Source organism: Dipteris shenzhenensis, chromosome 30 (genome assembly GCF_047967505.1).
Source record: "Dipteris shenzhenensis isolate YYH24624 ecotype China chromosome 30, Dip_SZ_1.0, whole genome shotgun sequence".
Lineage (NCBI taxonomy): Eukaryota > Viridiplantae > Streptophyta > Polypodiopsida > Gleicheniales > Dipteridaceae > Dipteris > Dipteris shenzhenensis.
In genome coordinates, this window is record NC_141625.1 from 24,603,621 (window position 1) to 24,618,573 (window position 14,953).

Below are 14,953 nucleotides of genomic sequence, written 5' to 3' on the forward strand. Positions count from 1 at the left end.
TTGAGTATCATGTGGACAGACGGGAAGAGGAAGTGAAAAGGGGGGGGGGGGGGAAGAGGATGATAATGTGGTGGAAGAAGTGGGGTAACGCGTGGAAGGAAATGAATGGGTGGAGGAACAGGGGAGATTCTGTGGTGGGGTCAGAGGGAATCGTGGGGTATGGGCTATAATGTATATATAGATAGATAGATATAAGTGTGTCATTTTCCAGCAAAGTCTGTACTCTGTACTTGAAACTTGGCATATAAGATGGCCGCCAGCTTAGAGTCCTGCCGGCCACCGGCGGAGCGTCGGGGTGGCCGGGATCCGTTGGAGGTTCTCGGCGCCGATCTTTTGGCCGCCCACATTTTGCCTCTTCTGGACGCCACGTCTCTGGCCAGATGCGCCGCCGTGAGCCGCCCGTGGCGGGCGGCGGCCACCTCGCCGGCCCTCTGGCGCCCGCGTCTGGCCGCGCTTCTGGCCACCCGCCACCATCTGCCTCTACCCCTCCTCCGCCGCCCTTCCTCCTCTTCCTTCTCCGCCCCTCTCCCGCCCTTCACCGCCTTCTCCATCACCATGCACGACGCCACCCAGGTATTATCCTCCTCCTCCTCCTCCTCCTCCTCCTCCTCCTCCCTTCTCTTCCTCCCTTCTCCCCACCTTTGCATGGATTTTGCACCACAGCCATTCCCGCAGAATTGCGGTCCTTCCACCCTTCCGTGTTCAGCACAGATTGGCGAGGGAGCTCTGCCAATGCAATTTGTATGCCCAGTTCTCTTAGAGCCTTATTCAGTTCTACCCCTGCACTCTCCTGCTACATCGTTGCATAGCTAGAGTTCTACTCATCCTCCTTTCGAGCCAATCTGCTACATCGATGCATTGCTCGAATCCTCCTCTCGAGCCAGTCCTGCAGTCTCGTGCTACAGTTCTACTCATCCTGCTTTCACTGCATTCTTCTCTTGGTCTTGCAACTGTCTACCCACGACCAGCACCTCACTCACCACCCTCCACAAGTCTCGAGTCTGTAGTGGCACTAAGTTCCACAAGCAAATCGTGCACCGGATGACGACGACGGAGGAGGAGTGCCCATACTCACTGCGTGTACGTGTTGACTCTTGAGGGCCAATTGAGACAAGCAACAGGAAGAAGTAGAGCAGTCCAATTTAACAGAGAAGCATAGTCCATCAGTCACCAATAACTGGGATCTCCAAAGACCATGTGCCCAATTGCCTTTCTCTGTCTCTGTGTCTGTTACCAAGCTCAATCCTCGCGCCTAATCGTCTCTCTTTGCTGCGTCTCCAGAAAAAGATTACGCCTCCAGAAATGTGTGCTCGAATCTGGGAGATGCGGGTGAAACCTGTAAGTGCTTCCTTGTGCTCTGATACCGTTTCCATAGGACGCCTGAGTTGCGTCGTATGTTCTATGGTTTTTCTTGTCATCAGGTTCCTCACTAGTACCTAGCCGATGCAGACATGCGGACCTTACTGGCACTCATTAGATCCAACTTCGCGGGGCGAGGACCCTTTGCTCCGTCGGTTTCAGTGTGACCACAGTGTCACAGCGATGCAGGCAAATGATCCCATATGGGGAGGCCAAGAAAGCGTCTGGTAAGGGATCCGCCACACCTAAGCTGTCTCATGCTTATAGTAGTCCAGGATCTTACTTAATTGTGGTTGCTATGGCGTAACTACAGGGAGTACGTGAAAGAGAAAACTTCCAATGGTAAATCAGTCGGTCAGCGAGTGCAAATAAATCGTTGGCCTCCCCACCATGTGTTACACCTGCCGGATGGTCGTTGGCGCCTTGACAATGCTTATGCATCGTACACAACGTGCCCTGACCGGGACAACAATAGGCCTTCTTTTATGAAGGGAAAGGTAGTTGAAGGCTGCCCTCGGTGTAACCCGAAATTGGCTGAGAATAACAAGGACGAGGATAAATCGTAGGTTGGAGCACAATCCCAGGCCTTGGTGCCCAAATCTCGATCTTGTCCTTCGAGGACGTACCGGGAGGTGCTTGAAGGTCTGAGTACATCAAGCAGCCAACAATTTGTATACATAATGCACGGCAATTCCTCAAGGCATTCGTTTACAATAATGCCAAAACGGCACATATCAGTACATGTGGAAAACCATCTGAGCAGAGGTATCAAAGGTCTCTCTCTCTCTGTGTAATGTGCAGGGCATTGCATCGGCAAAGGCATGCGTGCATTGCATGACATGCCGTTTATGATTGTATGCCAACTTGTAAATTTGAATATTTGGCGTTCTTGTTGTCTTGATTATCAATATTTTTTGCGATGTACATGAAGCAACATTGAGTATAGGATAATAAATGAGGAAATTAATTTCACATTGATTTCTTCCTGAGAAAGGAGCATACTTAGAACAATCTAGCCTTTTTAGGATCCACGTCTTTACAATATTCTGGTTATTATTTAGTTGCCAGCTGCTCCTTCCATTCAATGCTAAAACTAAAGCTGGCAATTGTAGAGCTGCCTCTATGAGCGTTTTTGAAGCTAGGTACTAGAATGGTATTCAGATACTCTGGTTTTATATGCAGCAAGCAAAAAGATAGTTGTTCGTAAAAAGCTAAGGCGAGAGCATGAATGCACACAGGAAAGTTTAGTGGGAAGAGGTAGATGCAGAAACAGAGGTCATTGAAAAAGGGATAATCAACTGAGATGGTTCAAACAATGTGCAAATTCACTCTTAGCTAACAGTCCATGGTTGGGTCAGAATTGTAATATTATTCTGAGGAGGTGTGAAAAATAGAGGGAATTTGCTGCTTAAAGGCCAACTCTCCTACGCAGCAGAGGATTCACCCGGAGATCACAGGATACTTAAAGGAACACAACTAAAATACATGTGGTTACTTGAATGTAAAGAGGGCAACTCAGATCTGAAAGAGAACTCAGATGTACAGCGCAGACAAAAAAAAAAAAAAAAGGTAGAACCCATGTACAAAGAAAACGTGCCAACTCATGTAGCAACACCTCTAGAAACAATCCCTTAGGTAAGGTACCAGAGGCACTGTTTGTTGCACTTTCTGAAGGAAACTCGTCTTCTGCCATGTGCCTCCATGTAGGCTTCAGTAGCTGCTCAAGGCTGAGCACTCCTGCAAAAGTACGCTTTGATGTGTACTGCAGACAAAGCTCCCGTTCGTGCAGTCCTTATTCTCTCCTACAGGTGTAGTTCTGCACCTATGTCTGCTCTAACTGTCAGGGACTTAGGCTCCTGCTCACCTTCCTGTGTACCACATTATGGCTCTTCTACTGCAGTGTAGATCTGTCTCTGTGTGGGCTCCCTGGAAGGTCCGTACTGCTTGCTGATACAGAATGGACTTTTTTGAGAGGCCTAAAGGCCCTGCTTTCATAGAGGCTGTATGCCCCAGGACTGTCCGATCTGGTCTGTAATCTTTACAGACCAGGGCCAACCTGGCCCCTGATCTGACCCAACCTGACAGACTGCTGACTACAGTCTGTCCATCCACCGACCTCGGCCTTCCTCTGTGCAACCTGGGCTGCTGTGGTGCCAACCTGGGGCCAGGCTCATAAATGGCCCCAGCCCCCCATTATCTGCTGCTTCTTTGCTGGTCCTGCACCAGCCCCATATGGGCACATGGCTGGGACTGTTTCATCCCCGCAGCCTGCCCCAGATGTGGACATACAGTTGGCCCTCCATGCTGACCAGGGTGGTGCATTGGGCTGCCCCAAATAGCATGAATAAGGAATCTGATCTGCTTCCCATGTGGCATCTTGCTGCCCACATGGCAGCCTAATCCCTTCCCCATATTGATCCATCTACCCCATAATCCTATAGATGTCAAGCCTATGAGCTCTCCTCATTTGGGGGCTTACAGGTGGGGCATTGACCCTATACTCCAACACCGCGTCTCAAGACAGACACCAACTTTGTCAAAGAACCCCTTTATCAGCTCCTTTGAGAAGGTCTTGGGTATCTCGAGTAACCTCTCCACATCAATTGGATCCAGTCTGGAACACTGGTACAACTTTTGGTCAAAGTCACAAACACTCCACTGTCTTCAGTATCCCAAGGCACCAACAGAACCATCAAATCATCCCTGTCAAAAGATAGGGACCAACCAAGCCCTGCATGGTACCAAAGATCCTGGGTCTGTTTCAATCCGACATAATCTTCATCCTGGTCCTGGATTCCATGCACAGTGAGATCCATGTGGCTGGTCCATGTTGATCCCCACTGGTAGGAATCCCTCCAGCCAACTCTGGAGAAATACTGTCATCCATCTTCCAGGAATTTCATCTCTCCTCTATAATCCCTTCCGAAAGACTCTGGAGAAATACTGTCATCCACTGATCTCCCAGCATGGTCATCTCTCCTCGATCATCCCTCCAGCCGAATCGGGAGAAATATTGTCATCCGCTGATCTTCCATGGGCGATTGTCTCTCCACAATCATCCCTCCAACCAACTCTGGAGAAATACTGCCATCCACTAATATTCCATGAGCATGATCATCTCTCCGTGATCATCCAGATCCCATATCTCCAACATAAAGGCTTTGGCAGGATCGTCATCTGGACTTTTCAGTATCATGCAATTGGGCTTGCCTGAAGAAGCCTTTTAATCACCTCCGCTGATCCACAACTTGAATTTGTCAAATCTTTGTCACTAATCTCTTGTAATCTTGCAACAGGCATCGAAAGCCTCCAATGAGATATCCCCCTGTGTCTGTATGGAAAGTTTTCACCCTCCACACTCCAAACAGCTGAGTGCACCTCTACAAACACTCATGTCAAAGCAATCTACTGAATCTCCATTGAAACATATTGAGAATACTCTGGAGACTTGGTTCGGTGATGCTTGCCATTGGAGAAAGCCACTCTGAGTCCATCCCTTCATATCTACAAGCGGTACGGGACTGTCCCTGAGATCCCATGGCTAGCTCTGTGCTCCACTGTTCAATGTCTTTTATGTACATTGTCACACCTGGGTCTGGAAACTCTATCTCAGTGGGACATGATGTTTCACTAAGAGTACTTCGTCTCTTACCATAGGGTGACGCCATCTCGGGCTGGTCTTGTTCACTTGGTCAGCCTTCTTTCTTCTGCAATCTTTAGCAAAATGTCCAGGTGTGTCACACTAGAAGCATTTCTTCAGGTTCTCTCTCTTCTTGTTTTCATCGTCAAGAGCATCCCGTCATCATTCTTGGCATCCTTCTTTTTATGTGGCTTTCATTTGCCGTTCTTGCTTTTGGCTATGAGAGCCTTCTCATTGTCATCATCCTCCTTTTGTTGTACAGGTTTATCTGGGCTTCCTCCTGAAGCAATAGCGGGCACAGCTCCTTGAATGTGATCCGACTCAGTGGTGAGAGTGGTCATCAACCCTTGTAGCCCCTTAGAAGCTTACTGACCATGCTCTTTATCTGAATCTGCCGGAATTATGATCTTCCCCGTGGAGTCCAGCACATCGATAGTTTTGAGCTCCATGCCTTCCATCACCTCCCATATTTCCCTGGCCTCTAGATGGCTACCAACCTTCACTTTCCATATAGGATAGTTGGTTCTGTCCGGCTTTCCAAACTCATTAAAATTTGAAATGAGTGAGTTGGGCTCAGGAAGGTTTATGTATTAACAAGCCTGTGGCAATGCAATTGGCTGGGACTGTATTGCCATGACACTGCACAAGCCCCTGGGCCAGAATTCATGTAAGGTCTCATTGCAGGAGGCAGTGTGAGGGGGGCACATCAGACTCAAGCGAAGCATTCCAGGCCTGATATGATATACAGGAGGACCTCTGTAATGTAAGGGATTGGTAGCATTTTGGAGAAGCATCTGTGCAGCAGTTAACAGTGCTACGACCACTGGATGACAGACTCAGAGACAAATTAACAGAAAATTCAGTCTTATACCCATTGGGAACTGTGCCAAAGCTTCCTTACATATGTAGACGTTCTTGGTGCCTCTGACCATCTTTGTGTCCTGGGCAGACAGCCATATCAAGGATGGAGGTATCGCTCAAGATGTGACTCCATGAGAATATGGAAATTGAGTGGAACACACTGGAAATGGAGATTCATGGATCGGCAATGGTGATGATGACATTGCTTCATATGAGACATCTTATTTTAAGCAATACCAGGATAAACCTTGAAACGAGTGAAGCTGATCTCGTTTCATCATTTGCGCCTTAAAGGTGGCTCAGTTTTACGATGGTCTGCAATCCGTGAGCATATTTTGCATTGTATTATGAACTAGTATATGCATGTTCTGAAAACCCCCTCCTTTTTTAGAACGATGCGTAAGAGGAAAGAAGACGAGTTATGTGTGTGTGTGTGTGGTTCACATACATGATCTCACCCCCCCAAAAAAGGTAGTCACACACACACACACACACTTTTTTTTGTGAGAACACACACACAGACACACATGCACGCACGCGCACACACAAAAACACTTTTTTTTTGTAATACTTTATATTATTGAGTGGGAAACCTCAAAAGAGGTGAAAACCCATCATGAAGTACAAATCCGAAAATTACAAATAAAAAGATCCCGACACGAGAGTCATGAAACTTAAGATGCAATAATCAAGTAGAATCTGAGTGAGATACTAAGAGTAAAGCATGGAGAGTCAGTCACTAGGTTTCCAAAAAAGTTTGTAGAGAAACAACTTCACCAGTATCGAAATGAAGGCGTTTGATCCCCTTACGATTCTTACGAATGTCAGTCGGTATTCTGAATTTTTGAAGTAGCAGATCGAATGCTGAATTTATAAGGGGGTGAAAAAGCTCTAGATTAAAAGAAGTTTCAGAAGGCGCATCTTTGACACAAAGGAAATTATCCACATCTGATTTAGGTGTAGTAACAATGAACTCAACCTTGATTCCAACATGTGTATCAACCATGATCCCTACATTTGTTGCAAGCACAGTATCATCAATCAGCGTACATCTAATAGCAACATCTTGTGTGTGCATGTGTGTGTGCACGCGCACGTGCACACACACACATAGGAACACATGATCGATAGATTAGATAGATAGAGATATGATATGATGTGATTCTGTTACAGTCCACATGAGACCCTTCAGGATCTATGGGATTGACAATCACTATTAACTAGTAGTGATTCCTTACATCCAGTGAAAGTAAATATTACAAAAGTTGTTATGTAGTGAGTACTTGTTGAGGTAGCTTGTGTGCTAGCCCTAGTACCTTGTTGCGGTGTTCCAAAACTTATTTTGAGTAGCTCCCTATTTTTTGGGCTGATTGCTCTAGTGGATTTTTAAGTTATTTTTGTTCTCCCCATAACCTTCTTTGATGTGTGCATCACATTTTAGGAGTACATGCTGCTCATTTCCTACCTCCTTGTGGAGTTGCCTCTCCACAAACTTGCCCCTCTCCACCTCTAGATCATGTGAACCAGTTCTGATTTTGTAGATTAGCTGCCTTTTAGATAAAGATGTCTTTTTCAAGGTATTTCAGCATCCCGTAGCTATCCACGTTTCTACTGCAAATTTTGTCCTCGAGTTTTTTCATTGTTTTTGTAGCATTTTCTACATCACTATCTTCTTGATTTTACATGCATCTTCTGGTATATTAGTGGCCGATACCCCATGATTTTATTCACTTCATTCCCTCCTTGTGCCATCCAATAAGGCGATACCTCATCTCCAATAAGCAAGCCCTCGTATCCGCCATTGCAGAACTATCGACACCCACTTCGTATGTGAAGACTCATTTTAGACAAAGGTCATCTAAGACGCATAGGAGCAAAGTTATTACTTGCAACATTAAACTAGAGAGCTCAAGCTTCAGCTTGCAGGCCTTGGGAGGAAAGTGCAGGATATGGAGAGCAATGGAAAGCAAGAAATTATTGTATAGGTTATACATAGATGTAATGCATCCCCATCGGCATCAATACTTGTCTCCAATCAAGTGAGCTCAATCAAGCAAGAAATGGCTACAAATGCCAATAACAAAGTCCATAGGTAGATCTTTATATGGAGGTAAAAGAGCAGGAAACTAGACCACGAAATAAGACAATCTTATGCATTGGGGGATTGAAAGTTGGTTGCCTTTCATGATGATGAGGGGAAAGACATAGATGACATAATCACATGTCTTAAGAAGGAAGTCCTGATGGAGTGAGTGGAGAGTGAGAGAGAGTAGGAGACGAGAGTCAACAATGTGTGGGTGTGAAGAATGGATAATGGGCACACCACAACCCATGAGTTTTATTCATGTATTAGGGTTAGGGTGGAACCGGTTCAACGAACCGATTTCACATTGTATACAAACTATAAATGTTACATAGGGCCTTTACACCCCAACAGCAAAGGCAATATGCCCGTAGGAGAGTGAGAGAAAAAAAAATACAGCAAGTATACAATGATATACAAGACCAACACAAATCTGAAAATGGCCTCATCCAACACCCATGAGTGATCTGCAATGTGCAAACCGCTCGGCATGTAAACTCTTCGTTAGAAGATCTACAGGATTATCATCCGTGTGAATCTTGACAAGCTGAAGCAACTTGCGATCAATCACCTCACGGATAAAGTGGTACTTCACATCAATATGCTTCGTCTTTGCATGGAAAACAGGATTTCGTGCCAACTAGATGGCACTCTGATTGTCACAATGCAAGAACGGAACATCACCAGGGAATCCCAAATCTGCCACAAGCCGAGCAAGCCATAAGGCCTCCTTGCAAGCCTCAGCAGCTGCAACATACTTTACCTCAGTAGTAGACAAGGCAATGCATCCCTGTACACGAGATATCCATGAAATTGCATCACCTATAAAAGTGAAAACATAACCGGTAGTAGACTTCTAGTTATCTGCATGACCTGCATAGTCTGAGTCTGTGTACCCATGAACAATGGCATCATGCTTACCAAAGCAAATGCACATCTCCTTCGTACCCTTCAGGTATCTCATGACACCTTTCACTGCATCCCAATGTTTCTTCCCAGGGTTTGCCATATATCTGCTAATGACTCCCACTGCAAAGGCAATGTCGGGCCGTGTAGCACCATGGCATACATGAGACTACCGCAAGCTGAAGCATAAGGTATCTTGGCCATCTTTGCCCTCTCAGAATCACTTTGCGGGCTGTCCTTAGCACTGAGTTTCAAATGTGGAGGCAACGGAGTAGAAATAGTCTTCCCCCCCTCCATATGAAACCTATGCAAGACCTTGCCAATGTATTCCTCTTGAGACAAATAAGGCAAATGCTGATTTCTGTCCCGAGTGATACGCATACCTAAAATGTGGCTGGCATGTCCCAAATCCTTCATGTCGAAGGTCTGATGCAAACCCTTTTTCAAGACATCCATCTCCTTGAGAGATTTATCGGCAATAAGCATATCAACCTGAGCCTTGGAATTTCATGAAAGCATCAAATTTATGATACCATTCCCTTGGTGCCTGTTTCAAACCATAAAGGCTCTTCTTGAGCTTAACACACAAGATCCTCTTTCCCCTTTACTGCAAAACCCTCAGGCTGCTGCATGTATATCTCCTCATGGAGATCACCGTGAAGAAAAGCAGTCTTCACGTCCATCTGAACCAATGCCATGTTTTCATGTGCAACAAAGGCTAACATAGTCCTTAAGGTAGTCATCTTAACCACAGGAGAAAAGATCTCATCAAAGTCAACACCATATTCCTGCTTAAAGCCTTTGGCAACCAGTCTGGCTTTATACCTCGGCCTAGCATTTGGTATCTCTTTTAGCCTGTAAACCCATTTGCATGGCAATACTTTTTTACCATTAGGCAATGGCACCAAATCCCAAGTTTCATTTTTCTTCAGAGAATCCATCTCTGACTTCATGGCAAGCTCCCACTTGAGCTTATCATCCCTCTGCATTGCTTCCTTGAAGCATGAGGGTTCACCACTATCCGTAAGCATGACATAATCAGCCCTTGGGACAAACCTATCAGGTGGTCTTATGATCCTAGTGGACCTCCGAACCCTATGTTCCTAACCTTCTGCTGGCTGTTCAGCCTGCATATCATCATCATTTGGCATGTGTCCTTCAAGGTACGGTTGTAAGATAATGTCAGGAAGCTCCTCAAGCGGTGGCATAACATTTGGGAAATCGTTTCCCTCTTCCTGTTGGTCATCAAGACCATCATTTGCAGCATGATTGGGCTGATTTTGGGGCTGTTCTTGCTGCGGTACAGCCCTCTCGTTTTGCTGTCCAGGATGTGCATCTTCATCATATACAACCCTTCTGCCTTCTGGAGCATTCATGGGCTGTTTGTGCATGCTATTTTCATCAAAGATCACATCATTGCTGCGTATGACTTTCCTTTGTGCGGGATCCCAAAGTCTATATCCCTTCTCCCCATCATCACCATATCCTAGGAATACACACTTATGAGACTTAGGCTCGAGTTTGTTGCGCAAATCCTTGCGGATATGTATGTACGCTACGCAACCAAAGACTCGAAGATGCTTATAAGAAGGAGGCTTTCCACTCCATATCTCTTTTGGCACCTTATTATCCAGCCTCTTATTAGGCGATCTGTTGATGAGGTGAATGGCCGTTTGCATGGCCTCTGCCCAAAATCCATGGGATAGTGCAGCATGTGACAACATTGACCGAACCTTCTCTTGAATGGTTCGATTCATACGCTCTGCAGTTCCATTTTGAGGTGGGTTATAAGGAGCAGTGATCTCTCTTTTAATACCCTTGGAGTCACAAAATGCATCAAACTCCTTCGACACATACTCCCCTCCATTGTCAGAATGCAGGCATTTGAGTGTCTTACCCGTTTGGTTCTCAACCAAGGCAAGCCACTTCTTAAATTTCGTGAAGGTATCACTCTTCGAACGAAGAGGACTGGCCCACACTTTACGTGTGGCATCATCAATGAATATAACAAAATACTTTGCCCCCCCGAGTGATAGATTTGGCATTTCACATGTGTTTGTATGCACAAGCTCTAACTGTGAGCTTTTCTTACCCAAACCCCTCTTATGAGGACACATTTCTATTTACCATAAATGCAATGCTCACAATTTTTCAATTCTGAAAATTTAAGAGACGGGATATAACCAAGACGAGACAACTCTTCCATTCCTCTGACACTCATGTGTCCAAGCCGGCTATGCCACAATGAAACCTTTGGCAGCTCGGCAACAGAAGCATCACCAGATACAACAATTTTTCCAGCAACTAATGGATAGAGAGTGTCCATCTTAGGACCCCTAGCAACAACCATGGAGCCCTTTACTATCTTCCACTTCTGAGCACCAAAAGTGGTGTGATATCCCATATCATCAAGCTGTCCCGTACTAATGAGATTCTTCTTAAGTTCAGGGACGTAGCGTACATCATGAAGCATGAAAGCTGAACCATCATAGAGCTGCAATTTCACGTCACCCATTCCCTCTATGAGGCATGCATGATTATCTCCCAAATACACATATTGAGGCTTCCGAACACGGTACTTGCTGAAGCTGTTCTTGAAAGGAGTAACATGGAAAGAAGCCCCTGAATCAATCAGCCATGTGTTAAGATCTGAGAGACACCCCGCATGTAGAGAGTGTGCACTGATAGTAGAGGTAAAAAGAAGATATGAAGAGCAATGGCTGCCATCAGACACATAATTCAGCTCCTCTATATTGACAGAAGACTTCTTAGAATGAGGCACAATGGCCTTCGAATCATCACTTGCATCTGCCTTTTGCTTGCCCTCTTTCTTTTCTGCTTTCAACTTCCAACATTGCTTTTTAAGATGTCCCTTTTTGCCACAATGATCGCATTCAACATCCTTTTTGGAGCGGGACTTGCTCCTACCATTTCTGTCCTGACTCTTGCCTCTATTCTTGGTTCGGCCACGTGCTTGCAATGCATTCCCTTTCCCACTTGACAACAACATATCTTCCTGCAGGATGGCACCCTCCACATCTGCCACATTTAAGAGAGGATTGGAGTTGCTTGTGGCTGTCCTGAAAGTGTCCCAAGATTCTGGCAATGAACCTAAGAGAATTACAGCCTGTACCTCCTCATCTAGTTTCAGCCCTTGTGCAAGCACTTGGCTGAATATGCTTTTAAACTCATTTATGTGTGCACTGACTGATGTTCCCTCTTTCATCTCGAGACTTGTAAGCTTCTTGAGCCAATAAACCTTGCCTATGGCACTCTTTTGAGAGTAAGTGTTCTCTAACCGCTGCCACATTGCCCATGCATTGGGCATTTTCCTTATCCCAGGAAGAAGAGAATCCACAACTGATAGCATGAGTGTGGAACGCGTAAGCTCATCTATGTTGAGCCACTGCTCATCACTAATGGCGGAGGGCTTGATACCCTTTTCCCTTATAGGGAGATGCTGACTCTTCTGCAACAAAACATTGTACACCTGGGTCCTCCAGATGTCGTAGTTCTTAGCACCCTCAAGCTTCCGGATGTGGAGCAAAGATGAGCTCTCTCCTGATGAAGCCATATCAGCAAATAGAACCAAGAAATAAAGTGTGTGACTCCCTGCAAGCACTTAGAAGTGCTCAGCAAAGTATCTCCAAAGCGCGGAAACACTCCCAGATAAATAACACCTCCCACTTGCTGCAGAAATGGTACAGCAAGCTTTAATGACAATTATAGCACTCGAAAATGCGGTACAGCAGCAGGAAAGCTCCACCAAAACTGTCCAAAAACAGTAAATGATGGTACAACACCAAAAAATGAGTGTTCGAGGACGAAACGAGACTCAAACAGTCCCGAAACTGTCCCGAAACAGTGAATTACTGTTATACTCAGAAAATGGCACAATTTCCCCAACTTAAAGTGCTCAATTAGTGACCAAAAGGCATGTAACAGTCCCCCAAACTGTGGCAAACAATTCAGAACTGCAAATAGGCAAAAGTCCCTTGATTTGAACACTTTTGACGAGGATTTGTGGCATGTACTTCCTGCTGCAGTTTGTCCAATGCACAATAACACCTCTGTCTTCAAAAGCCCCTTGATTAGAGCTCAATTTCTGAACATGTGAGGCATGTACGGCATCCAATAGCTTCCTCCTAAACGCATATGCATCCAAACCACAAAAGCCCTTTGAACGGCAAGTGCTATCCAAGCACAATAGGCATCAAAAGTGCTCTCAATGCATCAATAGCATACCCACTAGTGCAATCACAGTGTTATGTGACGAATGTCACGCAATATCACTGCCAAAGTGCCCAATGTGATAGGTACGCTGTTCTGTGTCGTGCAACGTTCTGACAGTCAGCTTCTTCACCCGCTGCACGGTTCTGCGCGTGACCTTCTCTGTGCGCTCTTTACCTCCGCGCAGTGCTCCGCCGTCCTGCTCGTCACGCTTCTGCGTCTTCTCAGCATTCGGTTGGAGTTGCTTCGCGTGTGGTTGTCGCCAAGTGTGCGGGGGGTGTGGGGGGTGTGAGCTCCCAGGCTCTGATACCAGTTGATGGAGTGAGTGGAGAGTGAGAGAGAGTAGGAGACGAGAGTCAACAATGTGTGGGTGTGAAGAATGGATAATGGGCACACCACAACCCATGAGTTTTATTCATGTGTTAGGGTTAGGGTGGAACCGGTTCAACAAACCGGTTTCACATTGTATACAAACTATGAATGTTACATAGGGCCTTTACACCCCAACAAGTCCCACGAGTCGTCGGGATGAAAATGATATATTTAACATCAGTTAAAATGATACACAAGCACAAGTCTATTTCAGAGGAGGGTAGCAAGAGTTAACATCCTTAGACAAACACATAAACTGAACGGTACAAAGATTTGGATATCTGAGAAGCTCACTTCGATCTAGCATAAACAAAGGAGTAGTAAACTCACCAAAGTAAAGAAAGCACACAAAGTACGCAAATGGGCGGTTTTTAGAGATGGACAAGCATTGATTAGGGACTTCAAAACTAGACTCTCTATCTTAAACTGATGTTACAAAGGTCATCTTATGATAGTACAACAATGTAGCTTTGTCCTATAATAAGTTGGGAGGAGCTGGCCTTGTGCACGCCCTTGACTCCTTTGTTATCTAGATGGAGTAAGTCACTTTTTGGTGTTAGTACTTTGTTGCATAGACCTGTGAGGTCTTTCATAGAAGTTTATCTCTCTCTCTCTCTCTCTCTTTGTCTCTCTCTCTTTTCATAATAGTGATATATTTTTAAAATTATTTTATAGATAGCCACATGGCCAGCGTGTGATATCCAAGCTATCCCTCCCTAAGAACTCCGGACCACTGGAGTAGGTCGGAGTACCTGCATACAATATGCCTCGCCATTCTTCACCAAATGGCTTGACTTTAAGGAAGAAACTTGCCACAATAGGAGCATACCAACTTTTACATCAAGTATGAAAGCATTCTGTGTCAATCGAATACTCCACAAACTTGTTTATCTGAAAAAATGTAAGAAGACTGCAAAGTCTAGGTGGGCCATCCCATGCGGAAGCTTACCAAAACCCAAGTCTTTTAACCATTATGTGCCTATTGGTCTACTGAGTCCCAATGTGAGAAATGAAATCCCATACCATGATGAGAAGTTTCCAAGAATGTAGCACAAAGCACACAATGACCAGAAGCAATCTGTCCCTTTCGCAATCAGTCTCCCATGGCGAGGCCTCCCACTAGCATGTGCCAAGTAAACACCTTCCCTTGAAATAGGATCTTAGAGCACTAGCCTTACAAAAGAGCATTTGTCCACCAAGCTCTACTCTTCCGAGTATGCCTTACCTTATTAGCCTTCAGAGTTAGCCAATGCTTCTCTTTCACCATCATATGATACACTTGATTTTTTGTATGCTGGACTATGTCTTTAGGCTTTTGAATTTCCAATCCAACCAAAGCAGTTCAAAGCAGTTGGGCCTCCATTGAAGGAAGGCCATCAAGCGATGTAAAGGTGGCCCTCACATGCTTCCATAAATGAGGCTTTCTAAAACTGAATCAAGATCAATTATCAAGGCTCCTTGCCTATCTTGCATCTTGATAATATCCTTGCATGCTTGCTTTT

General features: G+C 45.3%; 1 protein-coding gene across 2 annotated transcripts; it reads left to right on the plus strand.

Annotated features, from left to right (window-relative positions):
* The first annotated feature begins 228 nt into the window (after positions 1 to 228).
* LOC147881877 (uncharacterized) lies at positions 229 to 2,312 on the plus strand. 2 transcript variants are annotated; one of them, XM_087402003.1, is made up of 4 exons: positions 229 to 573; positions 1,282 to 1,338; positions 1,441 to 1,586; positions 1,673 to 2,312. In XM_087402003.1, exons 1-4 carry the CDS (start codon positions 250 to 252, stop codon positions 1,923 to 1,925), a joined length of 780 nt encoding a protein of 259 aa, XP_087258129.1. In that variant the 5' UTR covers positions 229 to 249; the 3' UTR covers positions 1,926 to 2,312. The 2 variants fall into 2 exon arrangements, with proteins under 2 accessions (XP_087258129.1, XP_087258130.1); XM_087402004.1 differs by having other exon boundaries at positions 1,450 to 1,586.
* The last annotated feature ends 12,641 nt before the right edge of the window (positions 2,313 to 14,953 follow it).

Bases quoted from the DNA above. Each gene is read 5' to 3' on its own strand.
- LOC147881877 (XM_087402003.1), top strand. From the start codon at position 250: ATGGCCGCCAGCTTAGAGTCCTGCCGGCCACCGGCGGAGCGTCGGGGT. The intron at 1,339-1,440 runs GTAAGTGCTTCC...ACTAGTACCTAG, and splicing joins GGGAGATGCGGGTGAAACCT to CCGATGCAGACATGCGGACC. The intron at 1,587-1,672 runs GTAAGGGATCCG...GCGTAACTACAG, and splicing joins GGAGGCCAAGAAAGCGTCTG to GGAGTACGTGAAAGAGAAAA.